Source organism: Paramacrobiotus metropolitanus, unplaced genomic scaffold (genome assembly GCF_019649055.1).
Source record: "Paramacrobiotus metropolitanus isolate TYO unplaced genomic scaffold, Prichtersi_v1.0 Parri_scaffold0000054, whole genome shotgun sequence".
Taxonomy (NCBI): Eukaryota; Metazoa; Tardigrada; class Eutardigrada; order Parachela; family Macrobiotidae; genus Paramacrobiotus; species Paramacrobiotus metropolitanus.
In genome coordinates, this window is record NW_026570274.1 from 478,722 (window position 1) to 503,647 (window position 24,926).

The following is a 24,926-nucleotide window of genomic DNA, read 5'->3' on the forward strand; positions in this document are numbered from 1 at the left end:
GCATGTTAACATAATACTTGTATTAATGCAATGGATATCGTTGCAGGCAACTACGGTAGCAATTACTGTACATGTCTCTGCATGCAGAATGCAAAATTAATTAAATTATGTAAACTCGTATTATTGGATCATGCAGATTAAGTAATTTATTTATTTAATTATATTATTGATTTTTTCGAGTTAATAGTAGCTATTCTAATAATACTACATAGTTAATACCAGACTATTATACAGCAGCAACAGTAATTATTGCATTAAGTAAACTGATACAGTAATTCTCATTAACATTAAAAGCTGTAAGTATTATGCCGGATATAGCCTGAGCCGCGGTAATCAAATTTTATATAATAATTATATAAATTAAAATTTGATTACCGCGGCACAGGCTTTAATTATTGTACTGAAGTATCTACGTGGATGTTGTACTGGTACATACAGATACACCGCACACGGCTGCACTCACGTATTATCTTAATACTGCATACAGTGTCATATTATAGATATAGATATTAATTTTATTTTTATTAGAAGTGTGTATCTGCGAGTACAGGACTGTTTACAGAAGTACAGCCTGCAGGTAAGTACAAGTACATACGAGTACGTGCATACGATGACTCAAACGGATTTCAGCGGCGAAGAACACGTGAGTCGACTGTTTGGCCAGTGCACAACCGGTTTGGCCGAGTCAGCTTGGACGATTTTATCGCCTCCGCACTGCAACTGCAAAAAAACGTAAACAGCTGACTTTTGCTCCGTCGTCTTGTGATTATTTCATGTTTTTTTTCGCAAATACTGTCATAGCGGGTATTTTACGAATCATTCAACGAATTTTGCGTGTATCAGGATCAGGAGGCAACAGCAGAATGGCTGCGGAATCATCGGCTGCGCGTTCGTGGACGATCGCCACGTTCCCCGTCAGCGCGGGGAAGGAAGTGATGCGCAATGAACCTTGGGTCTATTCGCTGCATCCCCGAAATTTCCACTCACTGTGCTATCGCTGCTTCACACCGCTCGATCCCTCCAAAGCCGTCCGTCCCGATCTGTTCGCCACCGTCAGTTGCAAGTTTCTTCGCTCCTTTCTTGTATGAAATTTTTTCGTGTTTGTAGACGTATCCTGCTCCAGGTGCGGTGAATACTGTGCCCTGCCCAGACTGCAATGTCGTCAGTTATTGCTCACCGGAGTGCCAGGTAAAAATGCTACGGATAAAGTTTGCCGGAGAAAATTTTTTTTAAATTAATTTATTAAATAATTACTGCTCCCAGTAAAAATGCTGCGGAATGGGGTAATAATAATGTTGTGCGGAAAATCCTTTTAACGGAATAAAGAAATAACTGCCCACAGAAATCCTGGTTGGTATTAAAAGCATTCGCGGATTGACATTTGACAGGATATGATAATATTGTTTTTCGGGAAATTATTTTGATTCAATGAAAAATTACTGCCATAATTTTTCTTAAATAGTTGCAGGGTTTGATAATGTATGTTAAAAATTAATTAAATTATTTAATTTAAAGGGAAAAACAATAAATTTAATTTATTGTTGTTAATAATTACTATTTTTCTTATTTCTGTTGTTTAGAATGCGGATAAGACAACGTGGCGCCACGGTATGGAGTGCAGTTTACTGAAGAAATTAACCGCCACAGGCACAACACCGCACCACGACATGCTGATTATTGTGAAGATTATGGCGCGTCTGCTGAATGTACGGTGACACAAAGTCACCCTGGGTGTCATTGGTCCAGTGATATGTTGTGTCATTGCAGGACGATGGCAGTAGTACCCGCGCCAGCAGCAAACCTTGGATCTACAGTGGCCGTGATTATAACCGGCAGCTGTCGCATGCCGAGGAGATCCTGCAGAATGAGGTGTGGATGAAGGATGCGCAGCATCTGCGCCACCTCCTCGAGGCCGTCATGGACGAGGCCGACATCCCGGATCTGCGCAGGCAATTTTCTAATAATTTTTTAAATCATCACAGATTTTTTTTTACAAATTTGTAAAATTAGTCATGTTTATTAATTTCGAAAAAAGTACATTTTTAAATTTTATTTACATTGCGTATTGTCGCTGCTTGAACTTTGATTATAAATGGTGTAGTTTGGTGGAGATGTACGGGAAGCTCAAGGTGAACTCGTTCGATATTCGCGATCAGTATCTGCGCCGTCTGGGAGAGGGATTCTACTTCGAAGCGGCCAAGTTTGACCATTCCTGTCTGCGTAATGCGCTCTTCTTTTTCGATGGACTGACGCTGGTGATTCGGGCAATCGAAGACATTCCGGACGCCTTGAAGGTCGGTAATGGTTTGCGAAATGATCAAGTTCATAATACCTACGAATGTACTCATATCTGTACGTGCAGCAGTGTAGTACAACGGCTGCTTGGTGATGAATCCGTTTCGAGCATTCAGCGTTGATCTCTTGCAGTTTGATAGGATAATTAGCAGTTTTCTTACGTAAAATTCAGTAAGTTTTTCTTGGTCTGGCGTGACATTCTTTTCGCTAACCATTTCGCAGTTAATTACTCGACACAGTTTATAAGGTAGACGTATGTTGAGCGCAGACAATGCCACACCTATCGTAACTGAACATTCAACCATCTTGAGTCGTATCATGAAATGCAGTATGAAAGTGTATGATGTCTGTATGACTGTATCTGCAGTATTAAAACATGAAAATATATAAAGTGAGATTCTTCGTTCATAAAAAGTTGCAACATGGACCGGAGATCTCGAATTTTGCAGGTGCGGGTGTCGTACATTGAGCTCTTCACCACGACCAATATTCGTCAGAAGAATCTCGAATGGTTCTTTTTCCGCTGCAACTGTCCCATGTGCCATGATCCCCAGAAGGTTGGCATTTTTTACTGGATGTATCCAGTAAAATGTACATACAAAAATAAAATACATAATACATAATATAAAAATACATATTTTGTAATATATATGAAAAATGTACAATATATGTAGCCTATAATTTTGTCTACGTTGTGCTTTCTTCTCCTGCTTGACGGGTGAACAGAAAAGCATTATTGCAGAACGCCGACATGGAATGCATACGCTGCTGCACCCCGGCCTGCCCCCAGCCCGTCCCCCTGGACATGGACACCCGCAACCGCGACCCCTGCCCCACCTGCATGGAGTTCATCCACACCCAGCTGGCGCAAGATCCAAACGGCCGTTGGAAGGATTTTAATTGGCACGACGAGATGAGTCAGCGCTTGAACGCGGCGCATAAGCTGCTGGAGGAGCACAGTAAGCAGCACGACGACATCTTCCGCGTGCTGGATGACGCGTCGGCCACCCGCCCCGGGAATGAGGGCCAAGGGGAGGGGGCGCGGCAGACGCGGGAGGTGCTGGCGGATGTGGAGCGCCGCTGTGAGAAGATGCTGGAGGAGGGAAGAAGCTGCTGCATCCCAGTAATTGGACGCGCTGTGTGACGCATACGGTGTTGGCGCGGGTGCTGTTGGCCGGCGGGGAGGCCGGGCGGCGGATGGCGGCCGGGGAGCATTTTGCGCTGGGACTGCCCGGCATCAAGTAAGTGGTTGCTTTTTCCTATTAATGTTGATATAATAAAAAATAAGATATCGTTTTATCTTAACTGGAAAACAGTACTTATAAATTGATTGGCATATTGCTGTACTCGTATCCTATTAACTTCAATAAAATGCAAAATAATATGTCGTTTTATTCACGGCGTATATAGTTTTGAATTTGTCTTTTAGCTGGATTTTTGTGTTACGTCTTATTGGTTTTTTGACAGGCGAGGATTGCGAGCGAACGATACCCGAGCTGGAGTTCAGACACTCATGGCCGCCTTACTTCCGCTGGCGTCGCCACAGTTTACCAATGCGGTATGGCTGTGTTTAATAATACCAACGTGCGAAAGAATTTATTTTTTAAAAAATGGGATTTTAGGGGAAATCGCAGATGCAAACTTGCATGTAACCAGTAATTAATAATGCAGTGCACTCTGTAGTATTTTTAATTTACCAGCAGGCAGTAGTGTTTACAGGAATGTCAATATATACGGCAAAATTGAAATCTTCACTTCAATACTGCAGCTGTGTAACGTAGAGTAGTGGCATCTTAAATAGCTGATGCAGTTACGGAATGAATGGACTACTAAGAAATTAATTATACATTTAAAGGTTGCGAAAAAGTTTTGAATTGTAATTTTTAATTTTGCTGTATTATAATTCGAATGGTTTTGTAGCTGGGCGGACAGGGCGCCGAAGTGGACCGCAACCGCTTAGCGGAGGTCAGCCAGTATGCGGCGGAGGCCAAACGGATCTTTTCCATCAGTGACGGCAGCGATCGCGGTCTGTACCGTATTGCCGACAGTCTGGCGGGATTGTGCGATCAGCTGGCCGGGAAATCCACGGAGAAGCCGGTGGTCGAGGCCCGCCAGTGGTTGGAGACGATGGTGGCCACCTTGAGCGATCTGGTGTGCCGCTCACTGTTCCCGGTGGTCTACTGATCCGTCACCGGCAGAAATCTTGTTCAAAAATGTTCATATTTTTTCCGGTGTTTGCATGCAGTTGCGCTGTAGTCACATTACGTGTTAATTATTAATTATTGAATTTGTCTGGTGTATTTTTCTGATAATGTTAAATGATGGCATGACACGTAATTATTGTATTTAATATGTAACGCCATTCATATAAATTTCGTAAATTGCAAATTCATATAATTTATAACTGGTTCATATAAAATCTGGATTCATGTAAAATTCAAATGGTTAGAAAATCGCATTTTGATAAATTTACTCGAGTTGATTCCAGGTAAATATTTTAAAATGGTTAGAAAATACCGGATTGTTTTAACTGTCTATTTAATCAAGCCGGCATTTGCCGAGCCTCAAAAACGGTTTCACTAAAGTATTGCGTACGTACTTAACAACAGTCGTTATAATTGGAAATATTTATTTAACTGCATCAGTATAAAAACATCAGCGTTGATGTAATACGAGTACAATTTGTTGTGATGAATGATGGTGCGTGTTTCCTCACCAGAGGCACACTACCGGAAATTACACAATCCGGATATTTGTTGTTATAAAAGCTATAAAAATTCGTAATACTTAAGAACGGAGATAACTGGTAACAGATAATTGTGATCACAGAAAGGTAGCGATCAAACAAAAAAACGTAGCTGCTGGTTAGTTCGATAGGAGAATATCCCACGATCCAGTGAATGACTTAATATCCCCGATATGCTCGACGTGCGCTATCTGGGACGGTTGACCAGAACCGCAGATCTGGCACGAGTCACGTGGACTGAGATAGAAATCTGCAAATTAATAACATAATTGATACGAGTATTAATCGCGGAATTTATTTGATAGTTACAATGAGGTACATATAGAAGTATATATAGTATATGCTCGTAATTGGTAACTTAATCTGCATACATACAGTTACAGTATATCATTGTACATACCTTCGGCAAAATACAACTGCGTGGTCAGTGTGGTTCCGGTGGGTTGATTATTTCTGTCCACCGGCGTAATCATAAAATGAATATGCGCTGGACGATAACCTCCGTCATCGTAGCGTCCCGGGAAGATGGATGTCAGGGAGAAAAATCCATTATCATCCGTGAAAAAGCGAATTCGGCACGTCTATATAAAAAATCATTCTATATTAATTATAAAAGAGCAAATGTATGTCGCATATCTAGGAGTACAACTGCGCGAAATCTAAAGGATTTTATATATTATACTTTGGAGAACAGCTAATAAAGCGGAAGTCGCAGAAGAAAAACTAAAATTGATCAATACAGCTTTCATTGACCGGAAGTGGGAAGAAACGTACATAGTCCTTGGACTGCATGGAAGTACTGCTGTATACTCCATCGGAATTCGCTTGCCAAATATCCAAGAAAGCCCTTGTACCCACACCGCAGTCGGAAGCGGATTTCTGCACCCGAATGGTGCCATTAAGGAATAAGCGATCTTGTGCCGGGGTGTTAGCGCAGATTTGCGGGATATTTCGGCTATCGAAGGAGACAACCGGCGCGTTGCGTTTGTAATACGGACCCAGTATGTCCTTGGTCGTCACGCGGCAGCTTCCTGTAATCAAAAACCAATTTTTAACCATGCGCAGAATTAACGAACCATCGAAATCTACAAAATATATACGAGTACTTCCATATATATCTCTATTAATTCATGCAGTAAGATTAAGTAAGTATACAAAATGCGTTACAATTTGTTTTATACTGCTACAGCATACATTTATCCGATAGATCAAAATACTTTGTATTACCATTAGGAACACATGAAAATTTGTTACTTACTGTCCGCCGCGGTAATTCCACAAACCACTGCTAGTATAAAAACTGTAATCGCGTACATCGTACAGCCGGTAATCGCAGTGAAAACCCAAGTTAAAATGAAAAATCTGAGTAAATTCTGCACTTGTAAATTGTAAATACAAATGAGTGATTTCGCACTTCAGTTAGATTTTGCTTATATAGATATACAAGCGCTGTACATAGATCGCAATAAGATGCTCGATGATATGATCACTATCGACTAATTCACCGTGGAACGGAGCCGGTGAGTAACGCTGGTATTTTCAACATGTACCACGGCATCAGAATAGCCCGGAGAATCGTTTGCGATCAGCGACATGATTTCTGTGAAACTGTATCGGTTGTTTGCAATTAAGTCGAAGGAAAACGTGACATTTACGCGCAATTTGTATCCGGTATTTTTTTGGCTTTTTGTATTCGTCAACATATATACAGCGTCGGTTTTCGCCTGACGCATGTACGTCATAGTGGTCATTAGACATTTGTGACGAATGCGGATTATACGGTTTGTACCTTAAAGCGTGACTTGCGCACACGATCAACAAGTTCAATCGGTGAATTTTGGTTTTCAGGAATTCCCGAACAAATGATCGTCACACTTAATAAAACTGTACTTTGTTTCAAGTGCACATCCAGGCAACTTTACATACGGTACATGAGTATGAAAATTGAATTTTCGTCGTTGTGTTTTTCCCGGTAGCGCGTGACGATAAGCACCGTTTCAGCAAATAATCGACCGATGTACGGCTGTATTATGTATATCTTTGCTTATCGATCAGCGGTGACAATTAAACATAAGACGAGCACGATCCCTTGCTGACACGGCATTGTTTTAACAGAGAATACACACTCGCCACAAATCACACTGTGACTGATAGCACAGCGAACTACATAAACTTCCGCAGTGAAAGATTTTATTTTCGCTGCTGGCTTTAACTTTATTGCGTTTGGAGTAAGCGTGAATTTCGGCGCATAATTAATCACAATGTTGACAAAGGTCATTCTGCTGGTTGCCGTGCTGGGCTGTGTCCACGGCGGGAACTACGATGCCACCTTTTTGAAATCGGGTGAAACCTTGCTGCCGAAAGGTATGTATCTGTATTAGCACAGATTCGGCTGTTTATTTGCTTATTTATTATTTTGTTATTATATGGACATGGTTTCGTCCGGTGAGTTTTATACAAGTTGTTCGTTGTATAGCGCTGCAAGTGAAAGCCGGTGGATCGTGTACCCCAACGGCCAAGGATATCCTTGGGCCGTATTACAAGGCAAACGCTCCTTTACGCCCAAACAACCCCGTTCCCTATATCTGCAACAATTTGCCGGCGAATGACCGTTTGTTCTTGAACGGCACTATTTCCCTGCGCAGCTCCGCCGCCCAGTGCGGTAAGCCTGTCCGCGCCCTCCTGGACATCTGGCACGCCAATGCCGATGGGGTGTACAGCGACACTGCGCCCACTTCCAAGGACTTCGTAAGTACTACGAATACCGCAATCGTATGTTATCCTCAGTACTATATGTCGATTCTTGGCTGCCTTTAATTTACCAGTGCGCATATATTTGTATACAATATAAATATATCGTAATTTAGATCTGTGTATAATTAATCACTGTACTCGTATTATGTACTCGTTATAATTAAGTACTCAATGTGCTCGTATTATGTACTCGTATTATATGCATATACTATGTCCGGCTCCATAGTCAAATTTTGATCACATCTGCGGAAAACATTATTGTATTTGTATATTCCAGTTGTGTGTGTCTAAATAAGGTGGTATTGTAGTTAGCAAGTATCATCCAATCCGTACGAATATGTACATATTGCAGAGCTGCCGTGTGAAAGTGTACACCAACGACAACGGCGCGTACTCCCTGACGTCCATCTTCCCCGGTCGGTATGACGACGGCGGCTACCGTCCCGCTCACATCCATTTCAAAATCACCCCGGTGGATAAGAACAACAATCCCATTGGCAATACTCTCACCACCCAGCTCTACTTTGCCGAAGGTACATCAACATAAAAATTATCTGCAAAATCGTATTACGCATGCTGCATGATCGACTTACCAGTTAGATTGTTTACATGTACAGTACTTACAAGTTACATAATATTGTTACATAATAATTTCTGTAGAAGTGTACGCTGTATCGACGCCTCGCTCTAGCCAGATAATTACCATATGAGTGACTTCGTCTTATAATGAAAAACTAAAATACAGTATAAAGCTTCGAAAAATTTTCGGCTAGAGTACAGCACAAATTACAGAGGTTTTGACCGCATCTATGGATTCATTCATAATCAGAATGCGACCTAGCACTACAATAATCCCGATATCTTTTAAGGAGGTTGCGACGTGCGACGAAGCGTGTGCGACGAAGCGTTACCATCATAACTGCGCATTCATGATCTTAACTCAATTTGAAATGAATTTGAAAATACTATGAATTTGAAAATATTAAACTTTTTGAATTAAACTCAGAGAATGCTCGCTATGACAGGTCGGACATTCTGCGCAGCTACTAAAACGAGTAATTTGTACATTTGTGCCGGGATCGTCCATAGCGCCGAATTCGTGCTTCGTCATACTTTTCAGTTTTGATCACTTGGCTCCTGTTGACGTCTATGAATTAATTTACGGATTTATTTGTTAGCATCTACACAAATATCGATCACATAATGTTTTAATGCCGGCATTCTTAACCCGCAGATTTCTACCTCAGCCCGCGCGACTCCTGCGGCGTCTGCGGATCCGGCCAGCCGACGCTCATCTCGCACGTGGAACACGTCGGCGACATTAAGACCTATGTGGGCTCATGGAACGTTTTGCTTTAAATAATTTCTCCCGTTTTACGGAGACTGCCATCTTTGACAGAAAATCCTCCCCGCTTCCGAACTGAATCAAACTTTATTTTTCCGGTATATATTTTTGTAAAATGTAAAAACCGTGATAAATTCAAAACCGCTGTGAAATTATGAAAAAAACACAGCACCGTAAACCAGTAAAATACGATAGAAGTAAATAAAATTTCGGCTTCGGAGTGGAACAATACTTTAGTTTTCCCGTATATATATTTTTTGTAAAATTAAAAAAACCTTAATAAATTGCACTAAGAAATCGCGAAAACAACACCACGGTTAACGAGTAACATATGCGAAAATCCGCTTTGGAACTGCACCAGACTTTATTTTCCCGGTATATATATATTTTTTGTAAAATTTTAAAAACCGTGATAAAATTCAGAACCGCTGTGAAACCGCGAAAAAAAACACCACAATAAACCAGTAAAATAATTGTAAAAGCATGCAGAATACAGCATGAGAGGACAACTGCTTTTGAAACCATAACATCCCGGGCCCGCCAGAACAGAAAGGTCACCCGCATAACGCTGCTGTCATCAAACAGGACAAACATATTACAACATGCGCCAAAAACGATCGAAAACATTTATATTCCGGATAAATGTATATAGAAGCCTCTATCACAACGATCCAAAACAGAAAGAGCCAAATAAATCCAAAATGAAAATCCTCCTCCAAAAACAGAGAATCCACAGCTGCACCCACTATTTTCCAATATATCCATATTAAAGTTGCCGGATGTGTTCGTATATCATTCAATACGAGGTGTGTTCTGTCGGAAAAGAGAGAGACTTCGATTAGCGCTAATTGCATATCGATTGATTTTCCATAATGATCGCCATCACATTTATGGAATATATTCAGCCGACATTTTACCGTGAATATTTATTAATAAATCAAGCTATTAACTGATCAGCGTTCCGATAATCGATTATTATTCTATGTCTGTATTCTGTGGCGATTAAATTAAGTACTTATATTTGCTGCATTATTATGGATGGAGAGGATGAAAAAATGTCGGTTACCGAAGCTGTCAAGTGCGTGCTCCGTGACGCTCAGTGTCAGCGTCTCCAATTCGGGATATAATCCGTCAAACCAGAGATTCGATTCCATTTCTGTCGGCGAAGAGCAACAACAATTTGATTAATCCATATTCCATTAACAGCGCGTCAATTCAGCCGATATGTCGTCATTATATTGCATATCAATTCTTCGATATTGACACATGACAGACAAAAAGGAAGAATTATATAAAAAATACTAAAGGCCAAATTTTCGATTAATTCAAATGGCGAAATAAATAAAAATTAACATTCATACTGGAATTAAATCAATACTGAAATTAAATTCTAAAAATACTTAAACTAATATGTACTGAATTAAATCAGATAAAATCTATACAAAATTAAACCATTTAAATTCAATAGTTTAAATTAAAGGATGCCATTCCGACGCAATAAAAAAACAATAAAAGAACTAATGGTTTTTCCGCTTACCGGACAACGGAGCCGACTTCGTCCGTCCGACGGGGATCTTGGCCGGTTTGAGGAGTTTGTCGGGGTCGATGGGAGACGCCGGCGTCGCCGGTCCCTTGACGGCGTACATGCGCTGAAGGGGCCGGTGGGCCGGCACCGACGCCGTCGCGGTCAAGGGCCGGAAGCGTCCTTCCGCACCGTTGCCGAAGAATTCCGGCTGTCCCACACCGTTCGCTCGGTTGTCGAAACTGCTCGAGTGTCCACTGGCCGTGTAACTAATTTAAAAAAATTTATTTTACCTATGTTAAACTAAGTCAAAATTTCTTACATTTACTAGAACGTTTAAAAACTGACCAAAAGAGAAAAGACAAACGTGTATTAAGGACAACGCAGTGTTACGACATTAGGAAAAATAAGCCGCGAAATAAGAATACAGCTATTTCATTAACTTTGAAATTTTGGAATGGAAGAAACGTTAAAACGTGAACTGCTGTAGTGGATTAGTATTACGTTGTGTATGTACCATTTGGTCAGTTTCCGGTGTCCTTGGAAGGAATTGGGACGGAGATGCAGGTGGAGATTATGTTTGATGGACTGCAGTACGCTGCGCAAGGAACTGTAGAAGGCTTCGTGGTGCAGACAGCGGTCCGTGATCTGCAGCAACACCGCACTGGTGTCGTCTTCCGGCTGCGGGATGGCGGCGCCGCTCAAGCGCAGTGCTGCCGCTGCAATGCGAATTATTCCCATCAGCTCAAACAATAAAATCCAGTCACAAAAAAAAATTAAAGTATTATAATACAATGAACGTTTCACTGGTCGCAAAATGCATCAAGTCATTTTTCATTGTAAGTTCCAGGATAATAGGGAAGCAAACTGCGAGACACTGTACTACGATCGCACACTGCAATTAGCTTTACCAAAGTGTACCGGTTTGAAAACCTGCAGGATCAGAAAACAAATAATACGAATAAAAATCAGTATGAAAACAACGGAAAACCGCCCATTCCGAATTACGGAGTCAACAAAATGTCGAGCTCTAATAAGCGAATCTCCAGCTGGCTTTTGAAACACTTTAGGCGATGCTTGCGTCTGTATAAATTTCTAGCTAACTTATTTTTACACCAGTTGTAAAATGTTTTTCCATTTATTTCACTGCGTTACCTTTCTTAACGAGAAACGTTATCCGTGCGGCGATATCATTGGACGGGATCTGGTCCATGGACACGATCTTCTCCAGATCCCGGATGGGGGAGGTGGTCATCTTGATGGGCGTGCCCAGCATGTTGCGCACCTCTGCCAGGACGGTGGTCAGCTGTGCCGGGTCGTGGAGCTGTTGAGCATACTGCCGCAACTCCTCGGGACGATCACGCAACTTCTGAATACTCAGCGCAATCTTCCCCCGGGCGCCTTTGGTTACGTTCTGCAGCCATAAAAAACCACCACTCAATGACAAATCGCCCGACAGTTGGCTGCTGGAGAATGCATCGTTATTTTGTGTGTGTTTCATTCATACCCATGCTTCCAGCTGTGCTTCCGTGATGCCAATCAGTTCCTCGTAGGTCTTATTAGCTAATAAACTGCAGTATTTGTGCAGGCGGAGGGTTTTCAGCCAACCGGGGACGTCTAAAAAAACAGCAGGCCTGTGTAATGAATATCAAAAGCCAATATAAATAATAATCAAACTAATTTTAATTATTTCCAGACAAATATAAATGATAATTAAACTAATGGAAACAATAATAATACCAACACACCTCACTATAAACGTACTGTAAGCTAATATGAGCAAAAATTCTTATGAAATTTACCAAGGCGCCCGTTATTAATTACAGATTCTTTCATTCATAATTCCACATTTGTTCCCAAATGAATCGTACAAGTAAATTAATAAGAACGATATAAAAAATATAAGTGAATTTATAAACCGGTCAGCACATTGATTTCCATTTTATCAACTTAATATCGAGAAATTGTTCAAATCAACGAAACCTTGTACAGGCTATTGCTGAATAAAACCCCCTTACACTACGATCGTTCACTGTAGGCTGAAGCTGATTTCACCAAAATGTTGTGTAACAGCGTATCGACGGGTATAATGATTTCCGGTGCCGGTTATCTGCTGCGTTCCTAATTCGGTGCGAAGCCGGTACAAATACCGCATCGACCTGTGAAATTAAATTCCGGCAACCCCAGCAGATTGTTTTCGCCCTCTGCACTAACATCCCAAAGCCCCTACCCGGATGTCATAAACCCCTCAACTGACAGTGGAATAACCCATTTCGCGCTGACACTTCCGATTAAATTTATTAACACTGGAAAAATAGATAGCGCGCACATCCTTTCTCACGCATTCCATGCACAATACATGGCTCATCGTATTCACGAAATGTTTACGCATAATTCACGTGTTTTTCTCAAGACTTCTTTGTAGAATAAAATCGATAAAGCTATCATACAAATTTATTTTATTAATTTTAATGCGCAATATTAATTTTTCTATTTTTTTTCTATTTAACACAACATTTATTTTACGATTTTTGTCTCAGAAATGCGTTTATTTTAAACCGCTTTTTGGCAATTTCATGGCGCTCGTTGCATGCGAGTTGAGCTGGAAACGGAAAGCTTAATTTATTAAGCAGAGATAATAATTAGAATTATCAGGTAAAATGTCAACGTTGAATGCACATCACACGTCCACTTAATCAGGCCAACGGAGACAATCAAATGCGCAGACAAACACACGGTTTCACAAGCCGCTGCCAGGGAGAACAGACCGGAGATCCGGTGCGTATATGGCAAAACGGCGCAGCAGCAAGCAGCCAACGTGCCAAATCACTAACTAACGCCCGGCAGACAAATTAAATTTCAAAACTCACCTGCACGTGAAATTGAGAACACTTTTTTCACTCTTTAACACGGTTAAAAATCGGTAACGCCTCACGCATGGCTATTGTTACATTGTCATCAGTCTGCTACTACCGGCGCCTGGAAACCCCAATTCTTCCTTACGCAACAGAAAACAACGGCATAAAAATCCGGCATATTATTTCTTATCGAATTACAGCATAATTTCTGATGAATTTATACAATTCAAATTTTTCCGTCGCAAAAATAATAAAGATAATATGTTTAACTTATCAAAATATCTGTCGAATATCCCACTTGTAAATGCAAACAAATGCATCCGCAATTTTTAGCTCCGTTTTTGTATTTCTTTCCGGAATTATTTTTTAGAATTTTTCTCCTTTCCCAGCCGAAAATTGTTATTAATTGTTTCGGTTACCAACCGAAGCGGTATTATTCGTAGACAAATTCCCAAGTAAAATCTCGTTATTTCTTCTGTTCCGCTGACGATACCTTTCCCTTAAATATTTACATGCGGAAATCCCTCTCTGATGTGCTCATCCGTTTCTTCCCTTTTATAACCCACCATTCTCTCATAAATTCACCGAACAACCCGCATCCCTCGAGACCCATCATTCTCTGGCAACCCGGAACACGCCAACCCAGCATCCCAGCCCACCATCCGTCTCACGTGACCCGGCCGATCCCCCGCACGCGGATGTAGCTTTTTCCCGGATGTAGCTTTTTCCCCCGCGCTGCACAATGCCCACACACCGATCCCATGTTTTTAAGCTGTCACACATCCTGCTCTGAAACTGGCTGGAGCAGCATATTAAACCGGGAGCAATCGATCCCGGATCGATGATCATTAGCAACACATTCCCTTCCGCATAGATGCTGCCTCTCTATACACGCCGCACTGCACTCTCGACCTTTTATCCGAGCGACGCTTTTCAATGGGATCCCGTTCCCTTCACCCACTACCCTATTCTTTAACGCTGAAGGCCTGAAGCCGCTCTTCGCGGTACGAACGGGAGAGTAATTTTCCCTTTCAGATGCTCGGGTTTGGAAAACATTTTTCTAATTGAATGCGCTCTAGCGATGAAACCCTCCGTGCCGGCAGATAATAGGTACGCGTTAAATTTAAACTGAAGAGTCATCTTCGACGGAAGGATGGTAGAAGCCGTTTCAGGAAAACATTTTCCAAATGAAATCATTTGCTTTAAAATACGACGCTTTCAGGGATTCCAATAACTCGTACAAGTTATTATCACGAAAATCCGAAAAAATATTAAAGAAATATTAAATACCTACTCCACAGCTTCAAAAAATCATTCCGAACTCAAATTACATAGAGTGCAAGATGTATTATATTACAGAGTATTAAAAACAGTTTCCTAACTTTCAATAAAACTGCGTGCAAAAAAATTAAAAAAATACGGAAAATATTCGCAAAAAAAGAAAAAGTCGACTTTTTACGCACCTTTCATTCCCGGCTGCGGAACATGGATAAACGGTTCGGCGTTCAGCATACTGGAGCAGCTGCCATTCAAATCCAACCTCGATCCTCCCATCCGCTCCTCCTGATTGGGACTGGACGACAGCGAGCGGTGCAGCGGATCCCCGCCGTTCATCCGTCCCGGCGGCATCAGACTCATCGTCCGCCGCACAATGGCGGCCGTATCCGACACCGCCGCCTGCAGGGGCGCGTGGAACGGCAGCTTGGCGTTCTCCTTCCCGGGCGGCTGCTCCGCCGGACCCTCCCCGATCCCCGACGAGCCGGCGGAGTTCTGCGGCGACAAGGACGCATGCGACAAGGACGAATTCATCGGGGACAGCGAGCGCGGTGAGATGGTCCCCAGGGAGGCGCTGGGCGACAGCGGCACCACGGCCTCCCCGGTCGACGAGGCGATGACCATGGGAAAGGTCACGGCGCCCACCGCCGAGGCCGCCCAGATGGCGAACGTCTCGCGGTCCTTATCACAGAATGCCGGATGGATGCTGGCCATGGTGACCAGCTGGTGCAGGAGTTTGGAACTGCCGCCCGGATGGTGGTAGGCCTGCTGCACGGCGGTGGACAGGGCGTGACGGAGGGACGGCGGGTGGTCGGGTTTCAGGAAGCATAGAAGGGTTATTAGCTTGTCCAGGGGCTGTTTGGATAGGCTGTCTGTAAAATGCAGGCATGCGGTTGAGAGTGAGAGATGTGTGTGAGATTGTTTATACGCGCAGAGGGATGCGACTGGAATGCACAAATAAACAAAAATCGCGCCGTCTGCGCCGGAACACATGCCAGGCCGAATTCTGCGGTGCTGTTTGGCATGTGGATTATACGGTACGCGTACTACTTTAAATCGACTCCTTCAGTCAACACGGTTAACTTGTAAGCAATTTCTTCCTATCAGTTTTCAGATGCACGATCATTTCTGCCAACGATTAGCTCAGCAGTCAAAAGCAAACAACAAAAAAGCGATTTTATGAAATTCTTCATGTTAGGTAATATTTCCAGCCCGGTTTTTAGAATTACTCTAGTAAGAAAAAAAACAGTTATCAGAAATACAAGTTTTAAAATTCCAATAAATAAACAGAGCACTCCAAAAAAAAATTGTATAAAATTAATCGAAGAAATTTTCATATTCAAATTTCAAATATGCGAGACAACATGCGAATCAAGAGTAAACATTTAAAAACTAAAAATAGATTATGTGCCTTAAAGCAATTAAAATCCCGGAAGATTTTCTAAGCCGGCACCGCTACGTATCGTGCGCTATTTTCGTAGTTACCAACATCCCGATCAAGCGGCCATGTGTAAATGAAAGATCAAGAGATTAATCCATTAAAGTATTTTCATTTACCGCCGGCGGGCAGAAGACGATCAAATAAATATGCAGATCAAAGATCACATTCTCAAGTGATGAGCAAGACACACACCAGCATCCATTGCCAGATGCTACATCGCTATTTGCACACATTTCAACACAACTGAATCAACACACCGGACAATAACCAACAACATCCCTTTCCTTTTAATTCCAAAACAAACCAATCGCTTCAGAACACACTTTCTGCGATAAAAAAATAACGGCAACACATACAGTGGGTGTTTCCATCTGAATCGATCTGATACTAATAGATGTGAAAAACGCCTAGCATTTAAATATGTTTCAATAATTAGCTCTGTTAATTCAACGATCGCACGTCGCATGCATTGGGCGCCGCCAGCCATCTGACCAGCAAATCGGCGTCATCAAGCACAATACGGAATTGAGTTCAAGTTTGCAGACAATCGGACTGTTTCATGCAATTTAAAATTTTTCAACCAGCCCCGGTGTTAACGTACGAAGTTCCTGCTGCACTATGACATACTTTGCCTTAATTTATTTCGTCCCGCTTATTTAAACACGCTTAAAAGCTCGTTATTAATAAAAGTTTTAAACAGAGCACAGAAATCAGAGGTTTTAGACAATTTCTAAAGTAATTATCCGAAATGACAGACATTTTGCCGCCGGTTTTTATAGCGTTGCAGTTTGGTCAGATGTTTTAACAAAATTTAATGATACAGGTACTTTTGCAATTTTATAAATTTCATCCTTATACCTATTCCTAATTTATATTTTCACTGTCCTGTTTTGCAACACAGATGACCCAAAATTAACAGTTACTGGTAAACAGGTAAATTAATTTTTCCAAATTTTATACGTATAAAGTACTGTATTAAAAATAGGGCAAATATTCTGAATATTTTGAATTTAAAACAGCCCATTTTTAAAAAAAATAGTTTTTCTTGCTAGTATCATTTAAAAATTTTAAAATAAAATTTTTTATTTTTTTCCTTCCATTTTAAATTTCCAATCAATTGAGGTAAAGACGCTAATGACCCACAAAATGGTACAATTAACTAAGTGGCCATGCTAAGCGGCGCGGTAATTGCATTCTCGGTCTACGAACTAACTAGCGTAACGGCTCGCTCAAGCAACACACACACAGGGAGACCGTAAAGAGAGCCCCACACACAAAGCGCAATTTGGCAACAATCAACAAGCGACTTGTCCGCGACGTGCCTCATTGCCAATTTCACAGGGCGGTCGCGTCAGGTAAAAGGGAAAGAAGAATCGGCGCGCGGCGGCGGAGACAGATAACGCACTCTCTTTGCATTCCCTTCACACTTTCGTTGGCTTACATATTGGCACCGGCCATTCATCCGCAAGTGAATTTAAAAGCGGAATGCGGCGGCGCTACAGTTACCCAGTTACGCAACGCATCTCTTCATTGCCAGGGTCGGCACAGCGGCCAATTTTTATTACGCATTAAAAACTGCGCAGGTCAGCCAGGAGAGAGAGAGAGACGGTTGCGTGATTTTTTTATGCTATTTTAACGAGGCATTCACTGACTGATAAAATGAAACTGAGCTTTAAAAATTAATCGTCTAGCAAAAACACTTTTATACACGACGCAAATTGGAGCACTTTGTAAAAAATGAAATAAATAATTGGATCCTGCGGCCTTAAAATCGGATATTAAATTTTTCCGACGAAGGTCGATTTAAATCACAAGTTCACAACATCATAGTAATTAATTAGATTAAACCTTCTGAATTCAAAGTCTAATTAATGCCGAAGCAAAATACTGTTATTTACAGCTACTTATCGCCTGACAATAAAAATATCGTTTTTTCCATTAAAAATATGAACAAAGTACTACAAAAATTTCAAAAAACAGACTCGCATTAAATCTAGCTACTCTACTTTAAAATTAAATCTAGCTACTTTAAAATAAAAATATTTGGAGAAAATCTTTAATATTACTAATAAAAAAATTCGCTAAAAATATTTTGCACGGAACGAATTTTGGTTGTCTTTACTGTAGTCTGCTCAACAAAATTTCCATGAAGCATCTGAATATTTACTCAAGGTGGAAGCGCCCGTAAAACACGTTACAAGTTACATATGATAAATCGGCGAAATTGTTTGAGCCGATAACGAATGGCGTTCATGCCGTTGGGGCCGGATATTTCCCGGAACGCATCACTCACGTTTGATTATCAAATATCTTTGCGTTCAAAAGGCAACATGCGTGCAACTGTGGTACCGTGTGAGGACAACCGGTTTGCTGAAAGTGTGTTAAGTGCGTAGCCGATGAGTTGCACTTTACAAATTCTCAAACCCGAAACTGAATTTTAAACAAAAGCAAACAAGCTGCGAAAGGTTTTGCAGCCGTAAACAATTCCCGTATAGAAATGTGCGTGACGCAAATGTGACTCATGATTGTGCGATTGACGCTCGAAAGAAAAATCTAATCCGGTTTAAAATCTAAGTTTATTAAATCTACAGATTTTCAAGCGGACGTCAAAAAGAAATAAAAGTACAAGTACAAAACATTTAAAGGAAAATCTCAAGTACGCAATATTTAACTATCCCTGTTTGAAATGGTACGCTTAATATTATAACGTAGACTAGCGTATTTTAAATCGGAACAATTCTGTCTAAAATACTTACTATGCTCATCAAATAATTATTATAATATGTCAGAATACTAATAAAACGCGCTGCTCGTCTTCGAACAGTATTTCTTCGAAATATTATTTAAAAGAAATCCAAACAGTACGAGTATTTAAATGATATTTTAAAGAAATGTGATTATTAATTTTTATATTACTAAGCTGAAGTTTAACAGATTTTTCCTTTTAGACTTCAAAAGCATTTAAGCAATATTTAAAAGTAAGTAATACGATTATTAAGTTCTTATGTTCTTATATCACTAGGTTTTTTTGCTTTTTCCTTTCCGATCCCCTTCACCGGTTTTAGTATCACGCACTGCTCTTCTGATTAAAATTAAAAACACGGGATAAAGTGTAGCAAAGCGAAACCGAAGAATTCCATCACCACTCCCACCGCTGATGATTTATGGGAAATTATTCGGCAAATATTTTTACGACGTTTATCAAAAGCGGCCATCGCGCAGGTATCCTTGCGACGAAATTCATTGGCGCCCACTCACCTGCTTTACTGGCATCCTGGCCCACAAAGTCCACCAGCGGATCCGCCGCATCCGGCCGCGTCTCCTGCTCGATCAGCTGGCCGACGATGAGCCGTACAAAGGTCTTGTGGGCCAGCGGGAGCAGCTTGATCAGCGCACACAACCCCACCATCTCCTCCACACTGTCCATCTCGCGGGCCGCCTTCAGCAGGGCCTCCATGGCCGAGGAATGAACACTGTCCACCACGATCATCTTGTCGCTATCTCTCTCACATCCGCAAATTAAAAATCAGAACGGCAGGAGCAATTCCGACTCGGTCTTTTTCCCAGATGAAGATGCACAAGCAGCGCTCGCGCTGTCACGATCAAACTGGATCGACGTGCGCACGAGAGTGAGCGCGAGAGAGAGACAGTAAAGACGGAGAGAAGAAAAGAGACGGACGAGCGAGAGCGAAAGTGATGCGATCACGTGTCAGCGCGCCGGATCAATACCATTAATCATTCGATATGGCTCGGATTAAATCCCGCACCACCACCCCACACACACGGATGCAATCCCCGCTTCCCGGTGTGTCAATAACAGTCGGGGGATACGGGAGCAAAGTGCACTAGGTTAGGAAAAAATTAAAAATGATCATGAAGAAAACGGTGAGAAAAAAAGAACGAAGAGAAACTTAAGTGGCAGTTCTCGGACTGGAATGAATGAGTAACGTGTGTGAGTGTGTGTGATAGATTTAACGCCGGTTCACATCTTCGCAGTCTTGTACGTACACCTGTTTCGGCTCAAAGTTCGGTTGATCCGGCTCGACTGCATTCGAGCCGACTCGTTTGTGAGGATTTTTGAACTATTGCTTTCGGTTTTTATATTAATATTTTCAAAATCACACAAGTCACTTTAATGACCATTGACCAGCCCAAAAAAATTACTTTTGAATCCGTTTTTTATGAAGCCGACGATTCCGGTTCATGGCGCGGTTTGTGAACGGTCAACAGGCAGCAGTGGGTTCCGGTTCATTGCTCAGCTGGTACACGAGTACTTAAAGTAGGTACGTATGCATGTTGCATTCCATTCGCCGTACGACTGAGTACGCTCCGATCTTGTCTGGTTTCTGTCAACCCGGATCTGGCTGGCACTGGCAACAGTGGTGTTTGTACAATACGTCACTACACTGCACAGTGTCCACATACCAGATCTATCGCAGTTTTATCTCGTATCGGTATTGATCCGGTTTAGAAAGGCTGCGATTGTAGAACATGCCGGCAATTTGATAGAATTATTTTCGTCCAACCGGATGTGAATTATGTACCGGTCTGGGCGAAATGCGAACAGGAAAACGTTACATAAAACGCCGTTGTAATTTTCTGTGTCAGCAGCTTGGTCGCGCGATATTCACATAAACCACTTTAAATACGACAGTTGGGCTAATGAATTGTTGGCAGCACAGAATTTTGCTGGAAAAGTCGCCAGACTTTTGTTTAAAAAAGTACCTATTGTTAATGGAAATTCAGCCAGTAGCAAACCGAACGCTGGAAGATTCTCGATGGAATTATCGAGCACGAAAAACGCAACGAAACATTTATTGCATTCATTATACAATTGAACTGACGTTGTGATTAACAAATAATTAGTAAATTGCTATCCTGAATTCTCAGTTACTATACAGTACTTCTCTCAGTTCTCGGTGATTGTTCCTGTTTTTAGTGGGCTAATAATACATACACCATTAATTGCAAGTAATTAAGCAATTCTAAAATGAGTATAATTAGATAACTGTACTATTTGTACACAATTGATACCTGTCTAGCTTGTCATTAATTTTAACATTGACATTGCCATTTAATTTGCTACATGTTTCGCAAAGTGATAACCACCCAGAAAATTAGTATTGTAAGAACATGTAATTATAATTATTAATAACATCGTGTGACCATACTACTGAAATTGTGTTTATGCAATACGGCAGTTTTTTAATTATATTTCCAACAAATAATTATAACAGTGTTAGAGGCACGACAGCCTGCGTGATAGATACGCCACTTTGCGTATGCGTATCACTGCACACATGCTGATTCGCCCTCTCTTGTACGTACGTGAGTGGCTGCACTGCACTCTCCGCCTATGCGGATACACCGCGGCGCACTCACTGAGCATACTTGCTCTCTCGCTCCTCTCTCTCGCTGTATGACTCAGCGTATATTCGCTCGCGTTGGATACGAGTCCAGTCTGCGCACTCACATTCCATGTGTCTGGACAGCGTGACGCCGTTGCCGCCAGCACATTTCTTTCTCTACATTTCATTACGCGTAGAACTCGCTCGCAGCAACTTGACTGCTGATTTCTGCCAGACATTGGCTTTGTTGTGTTTTTCTCCCGCAATCACGCGGTATTTGCTCCACTTTATTTGTACAATAAAGGCACCTGTGAGCCCCCTGCGCTTGCCTGTCACATGGTAAGCAGATCGTCTGGTTTTTCGGTTTATCGGATCCTTTGAGGAGACGGTAAAGGCATAACTTGCGGAGAACTCGAAGAACCCACGGTTGAAAACAGATTGACTGCGAACGCAGCCTCTGCTTCAACCTGGTCTTTGCTGTCTAGCGACTGTGGTAGCAACAGGTTGATCGCAAAAGCGATCCCTGCCACCTTCGCTTGCCCTATCTTTTGGCTCTTCCACACAAGGAGAGCACTTTGGCTTACTGCCCCAGACGGACAAACGGGAACTCCCCCACCGCAACTGACGGACCAGGCTCAGAAGGAAGCCTGCAGCGCGCAAGGATCCTCTCAACAATCGGGGACCTTCTCCTTGAACGGAGACCCGCAACTTTAACGGCGGAATTCGACCTCCCAACGGCGGATCACCGACCTCCACGGACACCGTAACGAACCGGTAAAGTCCTGGTTACAGGTCGACACAGGTCGAATCTAGCTATAATTCTTAATTCTTAACGGCTGAAATTTATTTCTAAGAACTAGAAATAATTTTTCTACGGTAAAAAGTTAATTTTTGTCGGAGAAACCGACCTACAAAATTACTTTACCGACCTAACTGACCACCCTGTGTAACGGAGCAGAGGTCGGTCATCTTCTTACTTTCTTGATTTGACGGATTTTCCACCGTCAGAAAAATTTCTGAGAATCTAGAAATTATTTCTAACGGCTTAAAAATTAAAATTTCGACCAGAAAACATCTCTGATCGACCTAAAAATAATTTTGTTTTTCCGCGAAAATAAGCACGAAAATTCCCGAATTTCCTTGTGACGTCAGAACGCTCGATTTTCAGTACTTTGAGGCTAGCCAATCAGCGTGCAGGGGAAACTTCCCATACGCTTAACATAGGCGTGAATCATCATTTTTTTAAATTTTGCACGCGGCTCGCATTCTGTGACGTAGGCAGCGAAGTGCAAGACCACTTAGCCCTGTGACGTCATACTGGTCAGCACAGTAGTATAGGACGTACTCTACTGTAGTACCTTATCATACTGTACTGTACCATAGTACTGTATTGTAACGTTGTGTACTGAGTCACACACAGACACATCAACACAACAACAACTACATCAAGTCGGACCATCCTGACCCAAGGAAGTTCCTGAACCGAAAGACGTTCCTGACTCAATTGAACATCCCCACATAAGGGATAGTTCAATTTACTGTACAACAGTACAAGTCTCTCGTTGGTTCCACTTGAACCGACCTGACCCGACAACAATGTCGAACCCGAAGGAAAACGAATACGCCCGAAAGTTCAACACGGACTATTCGCGGCGCCTGACCTCCAACGCGCCGTATGCACTACGGCACTCCGGTCAGGATAAAAGTCAGCCGTCATCAACGGACTCAACGAAGTCGGCCGAGGCAAGGGAGAAGCGCAACGAGCGGATCCTCCTCGCCGATTCCAACCCAACGTCCGATGACAGCTTCGAGGACGCCCACGACAAGACGTTCCTCGAGCCCCGAGCTGGCTTAGCAGCCCCGTCCCACCCGACCGGGGGAAATGGAGAATCTGCAGGCTGAGACCACATTGTCTCATGCCGAGGCGGAACACCCACATGGTGTACCGACCTCTACGGACTCAACAGAAGGACTTCAACTGAGCTCACAGAAAGCTCAGGAGTCGGTAACGACTACGAAAGTCACCGACGCCGGACACATCACCTAACCAGACGGATGACGTGAAGAGGTCGACATCGCCCAACTCGGGTAGAGCGACTTCACCGACCTCGAAGGTCGGAGAGAAGCAACCGATAACGGAAATCGGTCAAGTCCAACCGACCACAGAAGTCGGTAGGGCTTCACCAACCTCTAAGGACGGTCAACGGAAACCGACCTCGGGGGTCGGTTATCCTCAACCGGAGGTCGGACCTCATCTGACAACGCAAGTCGGAATTGAGGTCGGAAGACTACAGCAATCACCAACCAAGGAAGTTGGCCAAGTCCAACCGACAACAGAAGTCGGGAGGATTTCGCCGACCAAGAAGAATGGAAGTCCACCGACCAAGGAGGTTGGTCAACAGAAGCCGCCTACTGAGGTCGGACCTCACCCGACAACACAAGCCGGAACTGAGGTCGGACTACTTCCACCGACCAAGGTCGGCCAACAAAGGCAGACCATGGAGGTCGGACCTCGTTCGACAACACAAGTCGGAACTGAGGTCGGGCAACTTCCACCGACCTCAGAGGTCGGACAACAGCAAGTCGGTCAAGTACAACCCACCTCCCTGGAAAAGAAGCCAGTCGATACAAGGTCGGATATGGACATCCAGTGGCCTAAACTACCGGCCAAAACGGGAGAAACTGAGGCCCCGCCACGAAGCGGACCTCACCCGGCTGGATCACCAACCAACATACCTATGCCTAACGAAAAGGCTATTTCACCGTTAAGTCGACCTTCGCCAACGGAAGGCAGGTCGACCCGAGTAACAGAAGCTCAACCGAAGGTGAAGTCGGACAAGTCGTCAACAAGTCGACCGGTCGACCTACTGAAGAAACGGTCGCCACTTATGTTCGAACTTGGCGACTCGGGTAGTGGAACACCACCACCCATGGACGACGTATTTGACACGACACAAGTGTCACGTCCCAGCAGCAGGGATGGATTCTTCCGAACGCCAGTGGCACCCCACTTGGGTAACCACAGGTACCAAGCTAGTACGCTTGAGTACACGGCACGAAAGTGGATCGCATCCACACCTCCAGAAAAGATCGAAGACGTCGATCGACTCAGGAAACGATGCCAGGATCTGATAACTCAAATCGTCCTGGCCGACCAAATCGTTAACTCCACAGAAAGTCAGATGTCACGATCGGAGGACACCCATAAACTCGAACGGAGGCGATGGGAAAAAGAACTCGCTGACGCCAACAAAGGCATAGCCGCTCAACAGTGCCGGATAGAACATCTGGAGAGTCACCTCAAGAGGTCCGACAACCCATGTCGGTACGACTTCGAAGAGG

The 24,926-nt window shown here is 42.8% G+C and overlaps 4 protein-coding genes across 4 annotated transcripts; 2 read left to right on the forward strand and 2 right to left on the reverse strand.

Moving 5' to 3' along the window:
* The first annotated feature begins 697 nt into the window (after positions 1-697).
* LOC129592587 (histone-lysine N-methyltransferase SMYD3-like) lies at positions 698-3,853 on the forward strand. The gene is made up of 8 exons (XM_055488656.1): positions 698-1,052; positions 1,108-1,188; positions 1,581-1,706; positions 1,768-1,949; positions 2,102-2,294; positions 2,745-2,852; positions 3,038-3,536; positions 3,763-3,853. Exons 1-7 carry the CDS (start codon positions 774-776, stop codon positions 3,437-3,439), a joined length of 1,371 nt encoding a protein of 456 aa, XP_055344631.1. The 5' UTR covers positions 698-773; the 3' UTR covers positions 3,440-3,536; positions 3,763-3,853.
* Positions 3,854-4,854: 1,001 nt separating this feature from the next.
* Positions 4,855-6,527, reverse strand: LOC129592588 (uncharacterized). Its single transcript, XM_055488657.1, has 4 exons — positions 6,300-6,527; positions 5,816-6,072; positions 5,442-5,622; positions 4,855-5,291 (listed from the first exon to the last, which is right to left on the reverse strand). Exons 1-4 carry the CDS (start codon positions 6,355-6,357, stop codon positions 5,161-5,163), a joined length of 627 nt encoding a protein of 208 aa, XP_055344632.1. The 5' UTR covers positions 6,358-6,527; the 3' UTR covers positions 4,855-5,160.
* A 682-nt stretch (positions 6,528-7,209) lies between these two features.
* Positions 7,210-9,360, forward strand: LOC129592602 (chlorocatechol 1,2-dioxygenase-like). Its single transcript, XM_055488676.1, has 4 exons — positions 7,210-7,405; positions 7,518-7,789; positions 8,148-8,328; positions 9,030-9,360. The coding sequence occupies exons 1-4, from the start codon at positions 7,303-7,305 to the stop codon at positions 9,152-9,154; spliced, it is 681 nt and encodes a 226-aa protein (XP_055344651.1). The 5' UTR covers positions 7,210-7,302; the 3' UTR covers positions 9,155-9,360.
* Positions 9,361-9,636: 276 nt separating this feature from the next.
* LOC129592600 (protein Smaug homolog 1-like) lies at positions 9,637-20,175 on the reverse strand. Its single transcript, XM_055488675.1, has 8 exons — positions 19,495-20,175; positions 14,984-15,667; positions 12,170-12,279; positions 11,818-12,076; positions 11,180-11,381; positions 10,678-10,931; positions 10,207-10,296; positions 9,637-9,953 (listed from the first exon to the last, which is right to left on the reverse strand). Exons 1-8 carry the CDS (start codon positions 19,724-19,726, stop codon positions 9,937-9,939), a joined length of 1,848 nt encoding a protein of 615 aa, XP_055344650.1. The 5' UTR covers positions 19,727-20,175; the 3' UTR covers positions 9,637-9,936.
* Positions 20,176-24,926: the final 4,751 nt, after the last annotated feature.

What these genes read in the sequence shown, in the direction of transcription:
- LOC129592587 (XM_055488656.1), top strand. Translation starts at nt 774, where the DNA reads ATGTTTTTTTTCGCAAATACTGTCATAGCGGGTATTTTACGAATCATT. An exon ending in TTATGGCGCGTCTGCTGAAT is followed by an intron (nt 1,707 to 1,767) that starts GTACGGTGACAC and finishes GTGTCATTGCAG; the next exon opens with GACGATGGCAGTAGTACCCG. An exon ending in GACATCCCGGATCTGCGCAG is followed by an intron (nt 1,950 to 2,101) that starts GCAATTTTCTAA and finishes TAAATGGTGTAG; the next exon opens with TTTGGTGGAGATGTACGGGA.
- LOC129592588 (XM_055488657.1), bottom strand. Translation starts at nt 6,357, where the DNA reads ATGTACGCGATTACAGTTTTTATACTAGCAGTGGTTTGTGGAATTACC. An exon ending in CCATGCAGTCCAAGGACTAT is followed by an intron (nt 5,623 to 5,815) that starts GTACGTTTCTTC and finishes TTTTTTATATAG; the next exon opens with ACGTGCCGAATTCGCTTTTT. An exon ending in GCAGTTGTATTTTGCCGAAG is followed by an intron (nt 5,292 to 5,441) that starts GTATGTACAATG and finishes ATTAATTTGCAG; the next exon opens with ATTTCTATCTCAGTCCACGT.
- LOC129592602 (XM_055488676.1), top strand. Translation starts at nt 7,303, where the DNA reads ATGTTGACAAAGGTCATTCTGCTGGTTGCCGTGCTGGGCTGTGTCCAC. An exon ending in TGAAACCTTGCTGCCGAAAG is followed by an intron (nt 7,406 to 7,517) that starts GTATGTATCTGT and finishes TTCGTTGTATAG; the next exon opens with CGCTGCAAGTGAAAGCCGGT. An exon ending in CGCCCACTTCCAAGGACTTC is followed by an intron (nt 7,790 to 8,147) that starts GTAAGTACTACG and finishes TACATATTGCAG; the next exon opens with AGCTGCCGTGTGAAAGTGTA.
- LOC129592600 (XM_055488675.1), bottom strand. Translation starts at nt 19,726, where the DNA reads ATGATCGTGGTGGACAGTGTTCATTCCTCGGCCATGGAGGCCCTGCTG. An exon ending in TCCGCAGCCGGGAATGAAAG is followed by an intron (nt 12,280 to 14,983) that starts GTGCGTAAAAAG and finishes CTGTTTTTTTAG; the next exon opens with ACGTCCCCGGTTGGCTGAAA. An exon ending in AAGCACAGCTGGAAGCATGG is followed by an intron (nt 12,077 to 12,169) that starts GTATGAATGAAA and finishes TTATGGCTGCAG; the next exon opens with AACGTAACCAAAGGCGCCCG.